At 39.0% G+C, this 23,376-nt stretch overlaps 1 protein-coding gene across 10 annotated transcripts in view; it reads right to left on the bottom strand.

Annotated features, from left to right (window-relative positions):
- QKI (QKI, KH domain containing RNA binding) overlaps nt 1–23,376 on the bottom strand; it is a 107,248-nt gene that overhangs the window by 59,419 nt on the left and 24,453 nt on the right. For all 10 annotated transcript variants that reach the window (XM_053382353.1, XM_053382352.1, XM_053382354.1 and 7 more), the window contains exons 2-3: nt 16,150–16,292; nt 1,434–1,550 (exon numbers count right to left, since the gene is read on the bottom strand). In XM_053382353.1, the coding sequence (XP_053238328.1) occupies nt 1,434–1,550; nt 16,150–16,292 (260 nt within the window). The remainder of the gene's footprint in view (nt 1–1,433; nt 1,551–16,149; nt 16,293–23,376) is intronic.

Raw genomic sequence — 23,376 nt, 5'->3', positions numbered from 1 at the left:
TGTATGGTGAGCTATTTATGAGAAGTCTCTCCCAAAAAACCCCCTCTGAAACAACAACTCCGGGGAACCCCCACCCCCCAAAAAAGCTCAACAGCTCTGGGCACTCTGTGATAAATAAGTGGGTTTTGGGTTGCAGTTTGGGCACTTGGTCTCTAAAGAAAAATAAGAAATCAAGAAGCAAAGACTTTTAATCAGGAATGGGGGAGATATTAGGATTATTTAAATTACTATAAACAATTAAATATATTAGCAGGATTAATTTAAAGTCAAGCAATTAAAAGGTGATTTTGGAAGAAATGCAGAGAATAATTAAATAAAAGGAGTTAAGTGGGAGATGCAGTTTTGGAAACTATTTTACAGGAAAACAGGGAAGGGGACTGATTATTTACTGCATATTTTTATTTTGTTTGCTTATATTTCCAATGTAATGTACTGCAGTGTGTGGAGTCTTAAATTGCAATCCATCTAAAGGGGTTTAGTGTTATTTATTTTTAAAAGGAACCAACTGGTGCATGGTTTAAACAGCAACGTAATCCACTGATTCCACTCTGACCTTGATATTAAACCTTGGACATACATGGTTTGTGACTGAACTAAGATTAAGTGAAGGATGGCAAGATTTGTTTCACAGATAGTTAATTGTGAGATTTTCTAGTAGCTTAAATATTTTCAAGGATAACAGCTTGTGACAATAGGGCACGGAGAGAAATACCATAGTTGAAAAAGTTTCTAATATTATTTCAAGCATCTCAAGAGTTTCTTTTTCAAGCAACTTTTTAGTTGTAGTAGCACAACACTGAATTCCACAACCAAGTCATTGCCTATTTCAGAATTTAGTATCTAGCTCCGAGTTTGCCATCATTATCCCCTGAGATCACCAAATTTTATATTTTAACTAGCTGGAGCTTTGTAATTTGCACCATTTTCAAAATAGGAATGTCATGTGCATCTTTCCACAAGTCACATTACATTCAGCATGCAGAAGATGAAGCACAGAAAATAATTTAAGCTGTTTACTCAAGTAACCTATTATCATTAGGACTCTTGCTGTTGTAATCAACCACCCAGTCACAATATATGTACAATGTCACCAAAAGTATGAACTCCAAGCCATGAAATCATTAACGGCCTTAAGCAAGTTCCCATGTCTCAACTCCTCAATTTGCTATAGGGATATTAGTACTGGCCTACTTACAATGATGTTGAAAGGATTATCAAGATATAATGCATTTGAAGCTCTTTGAATACTTGATACTGTAGGCACAGTTATGAATTCTAGAGTCCACTCCACCAAGACACACACAGTTCCCATATAACTAAAAGCCTCAAGGTTTATTTAATCAGCATAAAATAATCATATGTACAAACAATGAAGAATATATAAATAGCATAAACAAACTAGGAGTTTTTAAATTATCTTTAAATTATCTTACCTTCTTTTTGTCTCTCATGGACCCTTTGCCTCGGACCATTATCTTACATCCTGTTTCAGCCTCAAGCTGTTTAGCTGTTAGCCCTCTGGGCCCAAGGATTCTTCCAACGAAGTTGAACTGAAATTTAAAGAGGGGGGAAATCACCATTTTCTTCAAAATATAGCAATAAACATTCAGATAACAATCAGCATGACTGTAGTTTAAGTACAAACAGAATCTTGTCCTCAATTTCCCACAGAACAGAATATCTCTCCACCCTATATTTCACTGGTCTGTTGTCATGCTGTAGTTTCCATGACCGACCACAGGTGGTACTAAGTCCTGAAAACTTTAGTGTGACAATTAGGAAGAGGATGCAGCAAGATGAGGCAGGGACTAAAGGAGAAGACTAAGAGGAGGAGGCAGAAGTAGAGCAACCAAATTTAACCTCCTGGTGGGCAAAGATGGGTCCACAGACCAGAGATTCTCCACCCTGGAGAGAGTGGATCCTCTGACCTCTGGGGCGTGTAACTATTCCTGCCCGCTATAGTTGTCTTCCCAATTCTAGAGCTGGAGAGGGGAAGTGGGCATCATCCCCACAGTTGCACTGGGCTTCCAAGCAGATTTGGAGATTGCTCCTGCAACCACGCTGCACTGCTAAGACACTTGGAACACCATTACCAAGCACTATGCTTGCCGGGTGAATCTACTCTCCCAAATTCTTAATCAGAGACAAGACATACTATTTTGGGAAGTAGTTCTAGAAAAGACTGATTTGATTGCCTATTAAGGCCAGCCAAACATTATGGAGCCCCCATATTTTACCTAATGCAAGCATCATTGATCACTCTTGAATGTGCAATTACTTTTGCTGCAATTCTTTTTGCATCACTGTATGCAGAGCTTTGGGAAACAAATTACAGGATTTTAAAACAAGCTGAGCCACCTGCTAGCTATCTTTTCCTGCTTAATACACAAATCTGAGCTATATGTTAATTTTATATTTTATTCTGCCAGCTCTTAAATGTCAGTCAAATGAGAACAATACTACTTTTACATCCTTCACACATCTTAACCATGAGAAAAGCTAAAAATCGATAGTCACTTCTCACTATGCTCCATGAATAAAGACTAGCAACTACAAAAACACAAATGTAAGAACAGCGTCAGTGATATACTATGAAGTTAGCAGATGTTCATTTGTTAGAGAATATTATATAGCTACTTCCAACAAATAACAAGTACATTCTCAATTGTAAAGTTAAATAGGTCTAGTAAACATTTCTAAATAGTGAATAATCAGATCTGATTATATCATTTATATACAATGAGCTGTTACAAGAGTTGTCACCTTCAAAAACAAACAGAGCAGAAAACTACATACTGGAAACACTAACACATTACTATTCTTAACTGTGATACTAACTCACATTAAAATTAATCTACTGTACATCACCAGTGATTTTAAAAAAAATAATTGTGAACTATTTCAACATTGCACCTGTCCCACAAAGGCACTCTAACTAAAGAAATTAAAGGATGTGGGGGGAAATTGTTCACTATTAACAATAAAACAGTGGTTACATTAAACTTCATATAACCATAGAGCAAATTCTTCTGAAACACTGTCCAACTGCTACATTTAACAATAAGCATAATCCAGTCAATTCTACTTATTTCAATAGCCGAAACTTAGACACTTAATACTTCAACAAATCGGACAGTGCCTAAATCAAAGTAGATAGTACTGAAGATAAAAATCTTTTACTATAACTGAATTGCAAAAACAAAATAGTTTTAAATAGGCATATAGTTTTATGAAAGCAGCTGATGAATATCTAAAAGCAATGATAGTGGGAAGTCTTCATTGCCTACATGTAATGTTGTTGTTTGTTTCTCTAAGCTCATTACCAAGTATTAGCATAAAACAGGCTTGGGCACAACAGAAGAAACAGTGCCCTGCCATTTGCTTCCTGTAGTTATCATGATATGTTCCTCAAAATGGCAGGAGTTAAACCACCTCACTGGCTGCATGAATATCAGTTTAACATTCCAATTATGTGTATAGCCTGTCATTATGTCTAGCAAGTAGTAGCAGCAACAAATTCTTTTGTTTCATGCCTATATGAAGAAATAGTTTGAAATCAATCTTCACAAGGGTGCCGAAGCTTAAAGCTAAATAAAGCAGGATTGAGGCAAATTTACTTTCGTGTTAGTACAAATTCGTATTAAATATCAGTGACTATCCCATCCACACATTCATGTCAATGCAAATGTGTCCACTTTTTCCTATACAGATTATCTCTGTACTAAAAAAAAAGTGTGCATTTGTCTATGAAATGTAAGGAATCGATGTTTTTGGAAAGCATAACTTGGTGGCTATGATTTATCTAGACTTCTGGAAGGTACTATTCCTCCTGCAGAGGAATCTGCTAGAAAAGAAGCAGATAAGAATTGATAAGAATTCCACAATTAACATCTGAGTTGAGAGTGGGATCACACTGTCCCATTCCATTCACTGGGTGCATTTGTCCCACCTCTGAATTTATGTGTAGCTAGGTAAATGGGAGATTTTTCAGTGCTCCAGCCTCAGGGCCGTAATGCATTGTACACTCCAGGCAGCTGAACACTTGTAGGTACAATCTACAGTTCTAATATTCTACATACAAATCCAGAAACATTTCAAGGCCAACACCTCCTCTCCAACGTGAAATCAAAATAAGACCACCTAATCAAAATTGTATTCCAACAGTATCAAGCTAAAATAATTTACAAGTACTACTTTACAAACCAATTTCATTTCTAATTGGTCCTGGAAATCTGCTGAAAAGCTGTTTAAGTCCCTCCAACTCTTGAATTATCAAATCATATCTATCTTTAGAAATATCACTGACAATCAATTCCAAAAACTGGATTACTGTTTATCACTGCTTCTTTAATCTGGACTAACCAGATTATCTATGTGATCTTGATAAAATGAGTATTCTAGATAGCAGCAGGTGCTCTGTGCTTTAAAAGGCAAAAACTAAAAATGTAGTATGAGGTTTAGAATGAATTACTAAATCCTTTAAATCCACATTATTCACCTCTAATAACCCATGTACCAAAGAGTTGAAGCGTTTAACTGATGAACAGCTTTTCTATCTAATGTAAATATAACAGATCAAATGGAAAAAGCCTGAATGGTTTTCCAGGTCAATCATGATGACGATGACAATAATAAGGGAACAGTGGTAGTAGTAAATAAAAGTGCATGGCTTTTTAAAAAAAAGACTGGTGGCATTCTTTAGGAGCAAAGTAATATCCTTCTTACATTTACTTATATCTGTATGAGGTAGCCCAATTATGTGTGAAATATGCAGAGGGGATTTCAGAAAATAATAAATAGTACTTCCCCACGCAATAACTCCTAAGGACCCCTTCCTAACTAAGCCCCAATTAACTCTCCCAAACCTGCTCCAGAAGGTTGGGAGATCTTCCACAGCAGCTTTCAATCTCACATGAGGAATTATGATTGTACAAGGTCTATTTTTATTTAAAATATTTCTATCTCACTTTTTAATACTGATTCACAAGGTAGCTTTCAATATAAACCTAGAATAATTAAGAACAACAGGATAAAAAGAGGAAAACAGAAATGTTTTAACTCTTTATGGTAAAGGGACAAGATGCCACAAAAAACCAGAAATTCCTGCTACCTGTTACCATCTACATTAATTCAGAAAGTGGGACCATTCTCAAGTCCTCTTAAAATGTTCTTAAAAGTTGAGCATGTACATGTGAGAGAAAAGTTGGGTGCTCTATTTCTATGTAAATTAGGAACCAATCTGATCATTTCTCGAATAGGATTATTTACACTCTACCTACCAAACATAGGCATGTCATTTTCATCTCATGAAAATCTTCTCTAGTTTGCCCAGTTACTCTCAGACTTTGGTTCAACCTATCAGTCCTGGGCATTTCATTTTGTTTGCTACTTTGCTTTTTTGAGGGTGGAACAGGGCCAAGGCAGAGTGAAGCAGAATGGAACACCACTGGAAAGAAGAAGAGAAGAGAAAATTGTCCGTTGCTCAGATTCCTTTGTTCTCACAATTAACACATACTGTCATGGCTGCTTTTCATAAGACCCTATATGACTATATTTCAAATACCTTCCTTTTTTAAGAGAAAAGGGGAAGCATTCAAAATGCACATATATAGTGCAAAGAGATGCAGGACTCTGTTGAAAGCATCAAAGTGTAAATAACATTCTAGTTGTAAATGAAGATTATTTGCACCATCATTAAAGAAAAATGAAGAACTTTCGATGGGTAACTTGATGTAAACCAATGGTTTAAAATCAGCCTTTGCTTGCCAATTTTGATTTTTACTATTAGTGGTTGCTAACCTTTGGCTCTCTAGACTAGATGTTGAACCTTGATTTACATCATCCCTGACTCTTGTTATGCTGGATGAAGCTGATGCAGGTTGGAAGCCAACAACATCTAGAGGGCTACAAATAAGTCATCCTCAATTTAAATTGTTGTTTTAAATCGCAATTTAAATAAAGCCACCATCTGCCTGTAGGTCTCCTGCTACCACAAAGTACACCCCAGGTTTCCGTCTTGTGTCCACCCACTCCTGTGGTCTGCTACCCGTGGATTGTCTGGTCCTCCCCACACAGATGGAGGAGAGAGAAGAAAGGAATATACAAACCCAGAGAACTTAACAATGAAGCTGGGAAGGAAGATGAGGCAGTTGTGAAGAGATGCTGGGTGGCAAGCACCTGCCCAACAGTACCACTGAGCCTGAAACCAATTTCAATTGTGACCAAACATCATTTGACAAGCAGTGTTCTTTAACAGTTCGTAACATATATTATGTAAGTCTTGCACTAGTTAGCAGCTTCCCCCCAAATTTAGTGCCAACTGTGGTCTCTGAGCTACAAAGACAGGCCAAATCAGTTAAGTTTTTTCACTTACTGAGGGAAAGGTTACTCTAAAACCAGAGAGAGAATTTTAAATATACAGTGGTACCTCGGGTTACATACGCTTCAGGTTACAGACTCCGCTAACCCAGAAATATTACCTTGGGTTAAGAACTTTGCTTCAGGATGAGAATAGAAATCATGCAGCGGCAACAGGAGGCCCTATTAGCTAAACTGGTGCTTCAGGTTAAGATCAGTTTCAGGTTAAGAACAGACCTCCAGAATAAATTAAGTTCTTAACCCAAGGTACCACTGTATTAAAAAATCTGTTACAGAATTATACTCATAACCCTGGAATCATTTAAAAGCATATTATTACTTTTTGACAGACAGACCAGCTATCACTTTTTCTTCTTATTCTTTTAAAGAAACACTAGTCTTCCACAGATAATTTGAGACCCATTACTTTACTGGCATCCATCTGTTTTAAGAGACAATGGAGTAAACCTCTGGGGGTGAAGTCAAACCGCTGCATTAGCAGCACATAAGTGACCTCCCCAGGGCGCAAGCCTGGCAGTGTGTATGGAGGTTCTGGGTTGCCCAGATGACAAGACCACCCTCTCGGCCTCACTGGTATGGTCCACAGGAAAACGGAGAAGTACATTTGGCATCAGTTTGGCTGTAGCAGTTGCTGGAAGGAGGCATACAAAATTTACTCCTTAGGCTTTTTTTCTCCCCAAGTTATCCTGCAAGGTAGCGGAGGTTTAGGATCAGAGTTTCCCCCCTTCTGCATGGGCTACCTTCTCAGGTTGATGAGTTCCATCTGCCCCTCATTTTTCTCTGCAGCACATACAGAAAATGCACTCCCCATAAGGACCACAATGTGTCCCCCAACAGAAGTACTACCCCTCCCCTAACACCCTGACCCATTGCTATCACCATACTGCGAAATTAAGAAGTGAGTAACTGCAAGTTTGTGTTAAAGATGGGAAGCAGGTCTAAAAAAGTTTAAGCGTTTACTTTAAAATCTTATTTCCACCTTGCATCCTGCATCAGTGTGAGAGATCATCCTAATAACAACAACAACAACAACAATTTATTATTTATTCCCCACCCATCTGGCTTGGTTTCCCCAGCCACTCTGGGCAGCTCCCAACCGAATACTAAAAAACACAATGCAGCATTAAACATTAAAAACATGCCTAAACAGGGCTGCCAAAGTAAGATAAAAGTAAGCAAAGATTGCTTATTGCTTTGACATCTGACGGTGGGGCATTCCACAGGGCAGGCACCACTACCAAGTAGGCCCTCTGCCTGGTTCCCTGTAACTTCACTTCTCGCAGTGAGGGAACCACCAGAAGGCCCTCAGAGCTGGACCTCGGTGTCTGGACTGAACAATGGAGATGGAGACGCTCCTTCAGGTATACTGGACTGAGGCCGTTTAGGGCTTTAAAGGTCAGCACCAACACTCTGAATTGTGCTTGGAAACATACTTGCTCCAGTCAGAACCAGTGTTATATGGTCTCGGCGGCCACTCCCAATCACCAGTCTAGCTGCCGCATTCTGGATTAATTGCAGTTTCCGAGTCACCTTCAAAGGAGCGCATTGCATAGTCCCACACAGAGCGCATTGCATAGTCCAAGCGGGAGATAACCAGAGCATGCACCCCTCTGGCAATACAGTCTGCAGGCAAGTAGGGTCTCAGCCTGCATACCAGATGGAGCTGGTAAACAGCTGCCCTGGACACAGAATTAAACTGTGCCTCCATGGACAGCTGTGAGTCCAAAATGACTCCCAGGCTGCACACCTGGTCCTTCAGGGGCACAGTTACCCCATTCAGGACCAGGGAGTCCTCAACACCAGTCTGCCCCGTCCCCCAAGAACAGTATTTCTGTCTTGTCAGGATTCAACCTCAATCTGTTAGCCGCCATCCCTCCTCCAACCGCCTCCAGGCACTCACACAGGAATTTTACTGCCCTCACTGGTTCTGATTTGAAAGAGAGGTAGAGCTGGGTATCATCTGCATATTGATGAACACCCAGCCCAAAGCCCCTGAAGATCTCTCCCAGTGGCTTCATGTAGATGTTAAAAAGCATGGGGGGGGGAGGACGGAACTCTGAGGAACCCCACAAGTGAGAGCCCAGGGGTCTAAACACTCATCCCGCACCACCACTTTCTGGACACGGCCCAGGAGAAAGGAGCGGAACCACTGTATAACAGTTCCCCCAACTCCCAGCCTCTAGACGGTCCAGAAGGATGTTAGATTCCATACAATTCATTTTTGGGGAAACTAACAGTGGAATCCTAGCAATATCTTACCCTTACATTAGCCTGTATCTTCTAAGGCTGCAATCCTATCATAGTAGATGGTATCAACTGAAATAAAGTAAATTCCCTTCTCAGATTATGCTTAGTAATTTTTGATAAATAATTTTCTGGACCTAGTTTATGAATGTATCTTATTGAATTTCAATAAACACAAAGTTGAACAACATGAAATGAACAAGTATTAGTGTCTTACAGACTATTCTATCAGTCATATTATGTAAAGGGGGTACAAGGGAGACAGAATTAGTGCCAATAAGTCACATTATTTCACATAGCCTCTCCACAAACTTGCTTGCAAGCCTGGAGGCTTGGAACCTTCCTGTAGCGTATTGATAAATGTGAGAAAGGGGGCCCGATTTATACATGAGTAATATTCTAAAGAGGAACTACCTTTACAGACCTATAAAAATATGTATGGGCAAATATAAATTCCATATTTAAACGTCTTAGCTGATTCACAGTTACCCTGAAGAAATTGAGTATCCAAATATGTTGATTACCCTTTGCATATTAAAATACAATTTATCCAGTTAAAGAATTTTTGCTGAATACCCAGGATATCTATGAGTGGAATTCTAAATTTCACTCTTCTAATGATTGAGTCCACACCAGCATTTCAACTTAACAGACAGAATGATCCCCCCTCCTCCTCCTGTGTGCTGTTCTGGAGGGGGAGGCACCATTACACAAGCAGAAGTGCTAGGCTTCTGCTGACAGGATTAGTTATGTGAATCCCACCCTCAAAGTTTACAACAAACCCTAAAAGTTTACAAAGTCTGCTAACAGATTTTCTTAGACCATAGAGTTAATCCAGTTTTGGAACCAAAGTACAACATTAAAATATATCTAGCTATCCCTAATACAATCTTTAAGATTCTATTCTGAATGCAACATAAATCCCCTTTGCTCTGGAAGCTGTAGATCTTTTCCATACAAAACTTGTGGCTCAACTTTAGACTTCAACAAGTTCAATATTGGTATAGCTAGCCTTCTTCCCAATAGTTCAGCAACGTTTGAAAACCCTGCCTACTCTCAGATAAGCTTTCAGCTTCATTTCTTTTACACGAGGGTTCCATGAATACAAGGCAATGAAGAATACTCCAGGTTATCTATAATTTCACAAATCTTCACAGTTACTATAGTTTTCATAATTAAATTATTATTTGTTTACAATATAATCCTAAAAATGTGAAAAGCATTCTGAGGCCTATTTCTGCATAAGCAAATGTGAGCATACAACCTGCATACAATAAAAGCAAAATCCTTACAACACCATGTCAGGGGGACCTCTACAGTTTCACCTTTAGTAGATGTAAAGCACTGAGTGTCATCAGCATAATTATTGTCAGCCGCTCCAAACTATTTCATGCAGAAGTTGAATTGTATACAGCAGATAAAATGGACCACGGCTTATGCAACACCACTCTTCTTAGCCAGCCAGCTAACAAGTCAGGACTCAAGCCAGCAAAGTGTTGCTCCCTCAATTCTATCTTGGCAACTGGTCCAGAATGATACCACGGTTAACAGAAGAAACATTTAGTAGGCCCCAGTCCATCTGCAAACTTCTTGAATACTTCTGTTTGAGTTCTAGTCTCAATTTTTCATATGGAAACAGGTCCTTACATATTTTGCTAAACTTATTTCCAAGAAATGGCTAATCTCTGCTTTTTATATGAAAAAAGTTACAGTCATACCTCTAGTTGCATTAGGTTCACGTTGCGGATTTTTGGGTTGCGAACGCTGCAACCCCGGAAGTGTATACTCCCAGGTTTCGCTGCGTGCATGCGCGCAGAAGCATTCTGCGCGCTTCACACATGAGCGCTCTATTGCATCACATGCAGAAGCGGCGCTCTACTTACGGACATTTCGGGGTGCGAATGGCACCCTAGAATGGATCATGTCCGTAAGTAGAGGTACCACTGTACTAGCAGTAATTTGAAGAACTGCAACTTGTAAAGGGAAATCAAATTCTTCTACATTGAAAAGCATGCTATAGTAATACTATATTTTAGTCTGCAAAACAGCAAGCAAGAATATATAATCATCTGAATAAATTGCAAGATTAGAAGGCAAACCAATCCATTTACAGTGGGACATTTCACCTAACAGGTAAAGGAGTGGACATAGAGGTATCTTACCACTTACGTTCATTTCTCCAAACTGTCTGACCTTCACTGTCAGTAAGCAGAATGACAAGCCCACCAACTGTTTCCCTCCCTGGGCTACAATGCATTCTCTTCCTTTTTAAGGCCAGTGTACCACTGCAACAAACAGCAGGGCTTAAGCCAGCTGCTAGAATGTCACACAAATATATTTAGCTCTGATCTCATTTATTGCCTTCCCTTAGTGACAACCATGTAGTAACCTTCTTGCTCTTGCCTGCTGACATTCTTTACCAAACTGGCACCACCACAATGCAGCAAGATTATCTGTCATCAAGACACATGCATTCGAGGTAGAGTCTTAATGTATTTATTAGTTTTTATTTGCTTGAAACTACCTAGGACAAGCTGAAGTTTGGCAAATACTTTGGCACATCCTTTCCTCACTAATTTCAGTAGAGCTGTGTACAAGTCATAAGTGAAATTCTCATCCTGAATTTTTAAAGTTTTGTGTTATTACAGATATTGTCATACTATTCATCAATATATCGATCAGATATTAGAAAAGCTACCATACTACAGCTGCATGGGTGCCTTAGGTTGTTTTTGTTTTTTTAATTTTTTTTATTGGATCAAAAGTGTTGTATCTCAATGTTCTAAGTCATTATTTTGGATAATGTGTTATCCACGTTCCCTGTTGGGTCATGTATGCAAGATAACTGACTGTTTAGTTTATTTTGTTTATAGTGAAATAAAATTATACACACATACACAAACGCAGCAATTTAACACATTTTATTTCATTCCTCAAGCTTTGTGGAAAAACTGATCCTTAGAGACAAACTGGAAAAGGTTTGTGGAAATAGAAGTACTTTTATTCCCATCTGAAGACTGCCATATTTCATGATATTTCTGTTGTCATTGTTGTCCCCCCGCCAAAGCTCCTTTTATCTGACATGGGGGAGATTCACAGAACTACATTGGAGGATAATTCCACCCATAACATCCAATTACAAAGTCAACCACAAATAAGGTTTTTAAAAAATACATGATTTTAATAATAGCCCGCATTAGTTGAATTCTCAATACTCAAGACCTAGACCTGCTTCAGACATCATTCGATTGCCAGGAACATGTTTTGAACTTTCACTTCTCCCAAATTCCCTCCATCCCTAGCTTCTGGCATGCTTCTTTTGCCATGACATCTGAATGATTCAAACTATGATTCAAACATTAGGGAAACCCCAATAATGTCCAAGTACAAAGATACTTTTATCTCCCTTAGGCTACCTCTTCCTAAACAGCTAAGCGATGAACGAATGAGAATGCTTAAGTAGGCACAGAAACTCTGATGGAGGTGCTGGGGGCGGGGGAGAGAAAAGGCAAGGAGAAGCAAGGGAATATCATGGTAAAGGGGATAGCTGGTTAATTGTCATTCCCAAGCAGGAATGCTTGCAGGTACTACATGTCTGACTTCTGATCCACAGCTAATATTCAGTATCCTTTTGTTTAGAAATGCAAGGCATCTACAGATAGATGATGGTCAGCTCATTCAAGTCCTCAAGTAATTGATCAAAGAACTGAAATATATATAATTCCAGCATAAACTTATTCTCAACTGGGAACTAATGAGAAAAATTAATAATCTAAATCACATTAAGGAGCAAACACACCATGCAGATTTCTGAAGTTCAAATCGGTCTAGAAAGAGTAGCATGCCCCTTTTTCTCTATCAGGATACCTTCATTCTTTCAAAGTCTGGGTTTCATTGCAAAAGAATTCTGTCCTCCAAACTAGTCACAGAAAATTCATATGCTATTTACAATCAGCCATCAAACAGTGATTTGCTGCTGTAAAGGTGCACTTATTTAGCATGCCCAATGTATAGAAGGAATTAAAGAATTTCAGCAATCCCCAACCAGATTCCAGGGAGTCCTGACTGCAGCTCTTTCTAGTGATGGCATTACTCCATGCTTGAGTACTTCTTCATTTGTTTCACTATCAACTGACAGGATATTTAAACTGTAACCCGATGATCACATTTGATGAGCTCTCTTATTCATAGGAATCTGATCTTATGCAGTCTTTTATTGGCAAGCTGGATTCCGGTAAGGTGCATGAAGTCAGCTTGACCGATTGCTCTATCACCCAGCTGATGGCAATACTTGACAGGGATGTGTTCTTTCTCAAGTAAGCAACACACTGATCATGCTCAACCTCTAAACACACATTTTTGAAGACAGGTATTCATGTTATCTCTCTTCTCTTATCAACCAGTAAGTCTCTGCTTCCTTACCCTCTTGAAACCTAGCAGAATAATATAATTAAGGGAAATTAGAAAAGAAATATAGATATAAATATTCAAAGCACTGTCAGAAAGAAGTTCACCTTGTTTTGTAGTGTCACAACTTGGAATTAAAAAATGAGACAGATTCTCTATCATATTTTATAAAAAGGAGACACTTTCAAAGTTTAAATTTTTTTGGAAGAGACATAAGTTCAATGGGCATGCCCTGACATGACTTTCTGGAGTATTTTACATAGCATCATGTCACTGAACTTCTACACAGGACTAATAAACACTACTAATGGGGGGGGGGGTGAGGGGGTAATACTGATGAAAGCCAGTGTGGTGTAGTGGTTAGAATGTCAGACTAGGACCTGGGAGACTAGGGTTCAAATCCCAACTCAGCCCCGAGCATGGATGCCCAGGTCTCTGGGGTGGCCTGGAGTACATTTGCACAGTTAAAGCTAGTGCACCAGCTGCACCTGTTTCTGGGCACAATTAAAAGTGCTGGTTACGACCTATACAGCCCTTTATGGTTTAGGTCCAAGCTATCTGAAGGAGCGCATCCCTCATATGAACCTGCCCATGATTTAAGATCTTTGAGGAAGGCCTTCTCTCGTTCCCACCACCCTCACAGGCATGCTTGGTAGGAACATGGGAAAGGGCCTTCTCATTGGCTGCACCCAGACTTTGGAACTCCCTCCCTAGAGAAGTCAGACTGGCTCCCTCCTTGCTCCTCCTTCCACTGGCAGGTGAAGGTTTTCTTGTTCCAAGAGGCTTTTGAGAACTGACTGCTTTTAATGAGAGGACTGGTGCCGTGCTGTTTTTATTGTAATTATTTGTATGGTTTTAATAGATTTTGCGTGTGTGCATGCACACACACACTTTTAATTTCAAATTCCATCTAAGTTTAATTTTTAAAATGCTTGTTCATAGCTGTTATTATCTGTAAGCCACAGTTAGCCTGTCAGGGAAAAGGGTGGGGTATAAATAAATATATGTACAACTACAACAGCAGCATAAAAAGCTGCCTTAGGCCAGGTCAGGTATTTGCCCATCTAGCCTAATATTACCCATTATGACTGACAGTAGCTCTCCAGGGTCTCATCACTTCCTGCTGCAGGAATGGAGAACCTCAGGTTGGGCGGCTGAATGTGGCCCTCCAGGCCTCTCCATCTGGCCCTCAAAACTATCTACAGCTCATACCCCTCTCATTGGCCCAACTTTGCACCAGAAGTGCTTTTGCCTGACTGGAATGTGTCCTTGAACTCTGATGATGCCTCTTGCAAATCGGGACGGAGGATAGGGAGGGCTGTGTGAGTACATATAGGAACTAGCCTACTATACAAAGGCAAAGTTTCATTAGCAGCTCTGTCCACTTTTGCTTTTGGTCATATCCACCAATGGCACGAGGCCCTTAGAATATTGCCTAGAAGGGAATGTGTCTCTTAGCTTGAAAAGGGTTCCCCATCCATGCCTTACTAGATACTTTTACCTGGAGTTATCAGGGATTGAACCTGGCAGCTTCTGCCTTCAAAGCATGTGCTCTACATTATTGAGTAATGGTTTTCTCCCCTGGAAACAGATAGTAGTTTGGGAGGGTGGGAGATTTAAACTGGGAATAGTGTAGATAGCAAGAAAATGGCTATCAGATTTCAAAGTCTGAAAGCAACAAGAACCAGGAGCTAATAAAAATAGAAATATGACATTCTCATCAGCCCAAATCAGCAAGCAGCATGGAAAGCGATTTCAGAAAAAGCAGCAACTTGGCAGAAGCCCTGCCCCAGGGTTGGTATTTTTTGTTTTGTTTTTGAGTGGGGTGCTCCTCTCCCCCCCCCCCGCCCACCACCGCATTTTCTGGTCCCATGCCCCATTCACCGTATTAAGGCAGTAAATGCTACCCTATCCTACATTTTAAAAGCTTTTTAAATAAAATTATACAGACTCTGAATTCCTTAGTTTGTTATGTCTTCATTCCATAATTTACTCAACCATTATTAATTCAGGAAGAGCAATATCACAGCTTTCCATTTAGTAGTAACTGTTTTATGTACTAATTCATAATTAGTCTGATACTTAACTGAAAAAGTTACCATTGCTGCAGTATAATTTCTTTTTTTTTTTTACTAAAACATGCATGTATAGACGCTCAACATGCTCAGGTGTGACAAGTATAAAAAACTTGAGCACACTTCCCAAACTCAGTTCAATGTGCCTGCAAGTGCTGTGCCCATAATAGGTAGGGCTCAATCGAATCCCAGATATTCTCAGAAAAGCAACTGCACAGATTGTGTATAATTCCAGAAGCATAGACATAAGATTGGACACTTCTCTCAAAACAAAATGGTCAAATGACCAGTCAATCACATTTTAACGGTTGCCTTCCATTAAACCATACTGCCACTGTATAAAAAATGAAACTTGCTAACCACATATTTTCCAACTATTAGCAAATCAAAATTTATTACTCAAGATATTTCAGTGTAGATTTAAGTATTTAAAGAGTTGTTGTTGTTGTTTACAAACAAACTTTAGAACTTTGCAGAAGTTCATCTAATATGAAGTTTCAATTGTTATTCTGTTGTAGAGGCAAGATGTCATGTATTCTGAAGTGCAATCTCATATGTTACAGAAAGAAGAGTGTCCTTCCAAATTATAATCTGAGCAGCAAGCTAGCCTATGCCTGTTCTTAGACGTAGGAAGGCTCATATATGGGAACATTTCAGAAATATCTCATTGGAGACAGGTGAGTTGATCCTGAGCACACAAACTGCAGGTGCTGTGGGGATGAGTATAAATGGTCTTACACCTTGTCATCATGATAGAATCATGTAGCTTCCAGAAAAGTATTGCTGTGCCAAGTATTTGACAATAGCTAATACCGTTAACAGCTCATTATACTTTGTGAAGTGACCACTTTCTTAATCTTAGTTTAGTCCAGAAAAACCGCAAGATATAAGCCATAAAATAAAAAATAAAGATTGCTCTATTTATCAGACCTTACACCTCAGTAGTATTCTTGGATCTAGAAAACTGGCAAACATGAAGCAACACTGAGAGGGTATTGCATAAGCTATAAGCCAGAAGATAGATTCACCAAAAGAAGGTACTTACATCTGGATATTCTTTTACAGGCACATATAGTTTCTCTTGTAACTGTACAATAGGTCCCACAGCATCAGGTAATTCTGCACTTCTCTTCTCCGTGCTACCATTTAACGTGTCGTTATACATGTCTTTCCGTACTCTGCTAATTTCTGTGGGGGGAAATGTATACTTTGTGTTAAACTCAAGACATTACAATTTCTAAAACATTTATTTATCAATTTTATTGTCATCTTTATGGGACCCCAAAATTTATTTCAATTATAAAACAATTGGAAACTGAATACATATATGCACCTTTTAAAAACATTTCTGCTACTGCCAGTTATACTCCAGGGATGTTTCTTTACATTAAAAAAAGGCTGTTGTAGTAAAAATTTATAGATGTATTGACAAGGAAAATTTACAAATGTACCAGAAGCTGTTAACTGCTCTTTATTACTGAAATATGTAAAGGGAAATAACCGAAGTATTTCATGAATTTCATAGGGTCCATTATTGAGCACTATGACAAATCATTTAAAGCAACCAGAGTGTCAATTTGTCTTTATCTTTATTCTCAAAGTTACTAGAAAGTTACTAGAACTATTACTAGAATAGATTATGTTTATAATGTTCTATTAAAGCAATTAGAAGGTACTCTGAGGTAGGAGAGGACATTCTGCTTTATAATTGGTGCAGGGAAACTCATCAATCCTATTTACTACTTCATCATTATATATTTACTCTCTAAAAAATACTCAAAATTGATTAACTACAACTGGAAGTAAAGTTGTCAATACAAAACCTCTTAGTTATTGTTACCATAATATTTTACTTAAGTCCACCTTCAACTTTTGATTCAAGCAAAATACTGAAACCTCATGAACTATTTAAAGCTTTCCAAAATAAAAGTGTTTTTGCTTGCTTTATGAAATCAAATCCAGGATTGATAGGTATCATCCAACATCACACTCTTCCTCTCCTTATCACTGCGGGGCCCCCAAATCTGCTTCTGAGCGGCGGGGAGCACTCCAGAATAATTATGGGAGGTGGGAGGAAAGGAAGTTCCATTGCACAAGTGGAAACTTCATTGCACAATCAGGTGGGAATCATAGGATGTTACTGTAAGGGTTCAACTTCAGAGGAAACTACAGTACAGCAAACAGAAAATTCCTAGGAATTCTAGAACTTCGTTGGGTCCATTGAGATACACATGATCACATCAGGTCTACTGCTCAAGAAACAGTCTGGACAATCTTCTGAAACCTCACTTAGTAGTGATCCAATCACAAATGAAGGAACCAAAGCTAATAACCTATTTCCAGACCAATGCAACAAACCAATATTCCAAAAGAGAAAATAATATCTGCATGCTTCAAATGTGGGGCTGGGAACTCAAAAGGAACCATTTTAGATAATACTGACCAAATAGAAATGACTATTCTCTCTAAAGTAATTCATGTCACACCTCACGTCATGATGAAGTCACAGAATATCACTGCTATGACAGAAATGAAACTTGCATTTACCAAGATCAATCAGCTAGATTTTCAAGCAAGTGTTACTGAGGACTGCAGGCTTGAATGTGACTTTTCTTTTTAAAGGCCCACATTTTGGCAAGTTAAACAGACACCCATGTGTAACATTAAGAACATAAAATGATATAGATCTCAGTAGCAGCCTCACAAATTCAAGGCACAGCAATTATTAGACAACAGTTTCTCTAGCTCATCTCGCATCTGCCATTAGGGCACACTGGCCCCAACTCTTTCTCAAATTCAAACAGGCTTTCTTGCCTTGTAGTAGAGAGAATTCTTCAGTGCCACAGACAACACATATGACTACTTACAGGCTGCTGAAATAAAGCTAAACAAAAATGAAACTTTAAATACATGAACAGGGTGGAGGGGCAGGATTTTCCGAAACCAATGTTTTGGAAGCATCTCTTAAATAATAATTTTCTGTCCCACTGCCCTATTCAATTTTTTATATATGTTGTCTTTCACTAAATTTATACATTCTGTTGGTATTCAGTACAACAGAATCTAATTAACTAGTAGTCACTACAGAATGTGGTGTAGAATATTTACTATTGTACCCAAAATGGAAAAGAATTTCAAAGAGCACATCCAGAAACATTTAAGCTTAGTAACAGTAATTTCATTTCTCTACCACAAACTCACATAAAAATACATCTATGCAGTGTACAGAATTCTCAACTAAGACCAACTTTAGACTGAATAGTAGTCTCCCCATGTTAAAAACCAGTGAAGTTTCTAAAGCAGTTTGACATGTTTTAAGAAAGGGAATTCCACTAGGTAGCAGAAAACTGTTACATTACTTTAAGTAGCTCTTTGGATCACATACATTAATAGGATTCACTCCAAATTACTGTTTTCCTTCATACTCATTTCTCGTACACAACAGTTTGAAAGCACACCAGTGCAAGCAGATAAATAGGTACCAATGCAGCAGGAAGGTAAACAGCGTTTCCATGCGCTCTGGCTTCAGTCACGGTGTTCTGTTGTGCCAAAAGCAGTTTAGCCATGCTGGCCACATGACCCAGAAAGCTGTCTCCTAGCTCCTAGTCCAACACACTAACCACTACTGCACAACAGATGTGGGTTTTTACTTATTTCTGTGTTCTTTGCGATTTATTTTTTTCCTTCCATCAGTTTCCTTTGTGAATCCAGTTCATAGTGGTTAGAATGATTGGCTTGTCATATGAGACTGATAATATATTTTTAACTATTTGGCAGCATTTCAATTTGGCAGCAAACTCAATTTCATCATTTTCTATTATAAAAATGGACCTGCAGGGTTGCAAAGCCCTCACCCCAACTGCAACACTCGTATCAAATGGCTGCAGCATTTAAAGCAACATCTTCCATACACAAACAGGTTTGAATCTAAACAGCCTTTCAAACTAACATTTCAATATTGTTAGTCAAAATTTCATTCAATTCACAATTCATAGCAGTATATTTTAAAACTTGAGCACACTGATTAGTTGCTAAAATTCCACAAATTTTACCCAGGGCCCACACATTTTGGAGGGAAGGTATACTTTAACAGGGCCTGAATGAACACGACACAACTGAGACCCAAAGACTCAGATGTTATGCAGTACAAGGCCTTATCACCATATTGCAGCAGCAAGCTGGTCAGCAGATGCAACTATGAAGCTCTGTTTTGTACAATTTTGAAACAACTTTCAAACATCAGTCCTGAAAGTGCTACTTGTTTAGTACTCTAAATACCAGCATTGCGAGCATCATTACCCGTTGATACCACTGACTTTTTTATATCTGCAGTATATCTGACAAGATTTTAACATACTATAGTTTAAGTAGCATTTCAGACATTAGTAGCAGAGCAGGTATTTCATAAAACATTTATTGTTCTTCAAACTGTAGCATTCTTCTACTGGGACACCTTGTAGGAATGTTTTCCAAATTTTAGCTTTACCTCAAGCTCCTATTGGCTATTACTATTCTCCTTTTTAGTACTAGCAGATACAAGTGACACAATGAAAACAAAGCAGGAAGCAAAAACTCAAGCCTCCATTCCTACAAAGAACTAATAAGTCTTTTTTTTAAAAGATATTTATTGAAATTTTCAAAAAAATAAAAACAAAACATAAAGGGAAAAAAACAATTAAACACACATACAACTTACATTTCTTACTGTCAATGACCAATTTCCTTGACTTCCTCACACCTCCCCTTCTTGTATTCCAGTTCCAGTTTTTAGCTCAGCAAGTTCTTGTCCCAGAACTAATAAGTCTTACATCCTCTGCCAAAGTTCATGGACTGATAGTAGTTTATTGCTCAGGGATCATTTTCTTTGGGAGAAGATTGGGAGAGGGATCTGACAGCGATGTGAAGGGATAATGGGCATTGTGCAACAACAGGGCCTGCATGGTGGTTGCATGAAGGAAGTGTTGGCTGAGATTGAGCAGGGAGAGCTCGCCGGAGGGCACTGAGGGAGGAGCAGCTAGGTGCTGCAGCCTCTGGCAAGAGCCTCTTTCCTTTCCTCCCTCTTTCTCGGTCACCCCCCCCTCTCGTATTCCCCACCCCTCCCATTTAAATACTTATAAGTTTATGTTGATTAAAATCGTTCTTCATTTTAAATATTGTATTGTTTTTCCTGTTTTGTGCACTACAAATAAAATATGTGCAGTGTGCATAGGAATTCATTCATATTTTTATTTCAAATTATAGTCCGGCCCCCAACAGTGTCTGAGGGACAGTGAACTGGCCTCCTTTAAAAAGTTTGAGGACCCCTGCCTTAAAACATTCAGGGAAAACAAAAAAGCAAACATTGTTGTAGTACACATGCATTTCACCTTATTTTTTGTGTGAAAATATTACCAGAATATGCCCCTTTCAACACTTCCCCAGGATTCATCAAATAATAATTTAAATATTTTTCTTTCACAGAAACACCTATGCCATTTGTCTTCAATGAATATCTACGAGAACGATGGTTTGATATGGATTGGGGGATGAAGAATGTTGCATCCAACTTTCTGTAAGCACAAGGAACCCTAGCACTAGAGAATTCTGTACACATGTCAAATTGCTTTGGGTAACTCCCAGATCAGGGAACTGGGTTGATTCAGGGGATTTTGGAGTTGCCCAAATTGAAGCAGGGGTCTTCTAAGTGACTTTAACTGAATCAGAGTCCTCCCAAAGATTCCTTACTGACAGAGGTAAACAGACAGACAGATTCAATGTCTGTAACTGTCTGTTTTATTTTGCTCCATATGGGGAAAACCGTGTAAGGAGGAAGAGGAGTGCAGATTTGTGACAGGCAGCTCTAGTTTTCAACCAAGGAATAATTTTACTAATGCTTTTTTTTTTTTTTTTTTTTACTTCCAATTGCGGTGCTTATGGGAGGCATGTAGAAGAAATTTATCAAAAATTGTTCCAGTGTTTTTCATTGGTTTTTGTTACTGTGTCTGGCAGCATAGGCAGGAGTAATCCCCAGAGCCTTAGTATTAGGAGTTTGTAACTCCCTTTGTGGCTTTTTTCAGAGTGACAAATACAAGAACTACCACCATGACAATACATATCAATGATTAGCTATTTGTGACTATCAGTCCCTGCTCACTTTGCTCTCAAACCCCACTCCCCTAAGACCCCCTACCCTACCCCCACCTTACTCCTCACCAAAGCACCACAGCGCAAGACTGCCAACACATCTCCCCTGTGGACTGACCCACGCCACCTCCACAAGTCACCCTCTCCAGCCCCTTACTTGAATTACCCCACTGCCACAAGTCCACCTCACTCACCTGCTTGCCCACCTTGCTCACCCCACTCACTGCCATCAGTAATAGGAGGATGCTTGGAAAAAGCTGTAGCATGATCTGCTTTACATTAACACTGAATGGTTTCAGACTAATGCAGCATGCTTTATTTTGATACGCACATGCTGGGCTGCAACCAAGAGATAGGCAAAAATGCTGACTGAGCTATGCAATAGCCCAATAGCACTCAGATCTGACCTACATGAACCAGCACCTAAAACCAAATCTACCTAGAATCAGTGATGGAGAACGTCAGACCCACCACACCCCTCAATCTGGCCGGTCACGTCTATCTCAGAAAGCCTCACCCATCTGCCAATCATTCTACATCATTTTATTGAGTTTGGAAATAAGCCCTTAAAAAGTAGTCAGAAGGATCTCACACCTCCAGTCTTTGTAATGAGCAACAAGATGCCAAGATCAGGTTTAAGCCCTCTGCCCACTCTGCAAAAAGTAAAATGCACCATTTCCACCCAAACCAGTGAAGGTGGTAAGAAATGCTGCCATTTACTTTCATTTCTGATCTTTCATTGCTGCTTAGCACTAACACCAAGTAAAACCCCTTTGCCTCTATGCCTGCTCAGGCAGAGGGAACTTTCCAGCCACCCAAATCTCACTGCTGGAATGGAGATGGGGAATGAGTGGGCTGAGCATTTGCTAGTGGCCAGGAGGAAGAGAGGAAATGTGTGCAGATATACTTTAATTTAATTTTTGTTTCATTCCAATGGAGAAAATTGTATTTATTTTTCTTTGTACTATTTGAATTTATTCCACTGGTAGGAATTTTATTTTGCTTTGTTTCTGTCTTACCCACCACTGAACACTTGGAAAGTTGGCCATGTTTGAATCCAGCTCTCAGAGTAAGTGTTTCCCTACCCCTCACCCCTAATTTGAACCAAGCTTAAGACTGTTTTCCTCTATAATGAATGAAGTATAACAACAGATGCCCTCATCACAGCAATATCTTATTTGGTGTAACCTATATAACTGTTTTTTGCTCACTTCTCAGTTTATGGATATTTCTCACTTGACATGAATGTTTACTTTACATTTCATGCAAAGTTAAAACACTTATGTAGTAAATGCCAACTCTGAGCACTGACCTAGTCTTGCTCAGTGACTTTTCACAGAGATGTAAACTGAAATCAAGGTTTTGAAAACAGTTTAAACACCAGGCGCTGAAGGTTTCCATTTTCCAGCATGTGGGAGTGGGAGAGGTGCCATATGAATATCTACAGGGCTGCTCAATGTATCCACCCCCACATTCATCTAAAAAAGTCAAGTAGAAACAGGGTCACATTATCATAAGCAACCTTCTTTGCAGTTAGCAAGCTTCTAACAAAGCACCTTGTCTTTACTGCACAAGCTGCCTTGTGACAAGTAATTACAGCAGCCTTCCCTAATATGATGCCCTCCAAAATGTTTTGGTCTCCATTTCGCTGCAATCCCAACTAGCAATAGTCAGGAATAATAACAGTTGCAGACCAAATACCTAGAGGGCACTAAGTTGAAGGTGCCTGGTTTAGACGTGCACACGAGCTGGCAAGAACACAAAGAACTTGACCAAAAGATGCAAAGAATCGTAACTGACTTTAAAATAATTCTTCACAAAAGATAATTGTTTTGTTTTAGAATAACTGTTTTCATTATGCATTATAAGGATGAAAGATTATCATTTTTCTCATTTTTGTAAACCAACATACTTCACTATGGGTAAATGCAGTTGATATCCAGGAAGCAAAACCTACTTTTAGGTACTTATGTAACGCAAACCAGTATGAGCTGCTAAAGCAACTATTGTTGAATAAAAGCATATGTTCATTTAAGCACAAAGCTGTAACTTGATGGCAATGTAAGCATAGAAAATGTACATTACCAATGCAGAAATACTGTATTTACTTGAGCCATCAAATCTAACATACACCTCAATTTACAGAATC

The sequence above is a fragment of the Podarcis raffonei genome, chromosome 3 (genome assembly GCF_027172205.1).
Source record: "Podarcis raffonei isolate rPodRaf1 chromosome 3, rPodRaf1.pri, whole genome shotgun sequence".
NCBI lineage: Eukaryota > Metazoa > Chordata > Lepidosauria > Squamata > Lacertidae > Podarcis > Podarcis raffonei.
Note: the sequence above shows the minus strand (reverse complement) of the source record. Positions and strands in the feature narration are given on the sequence as shown.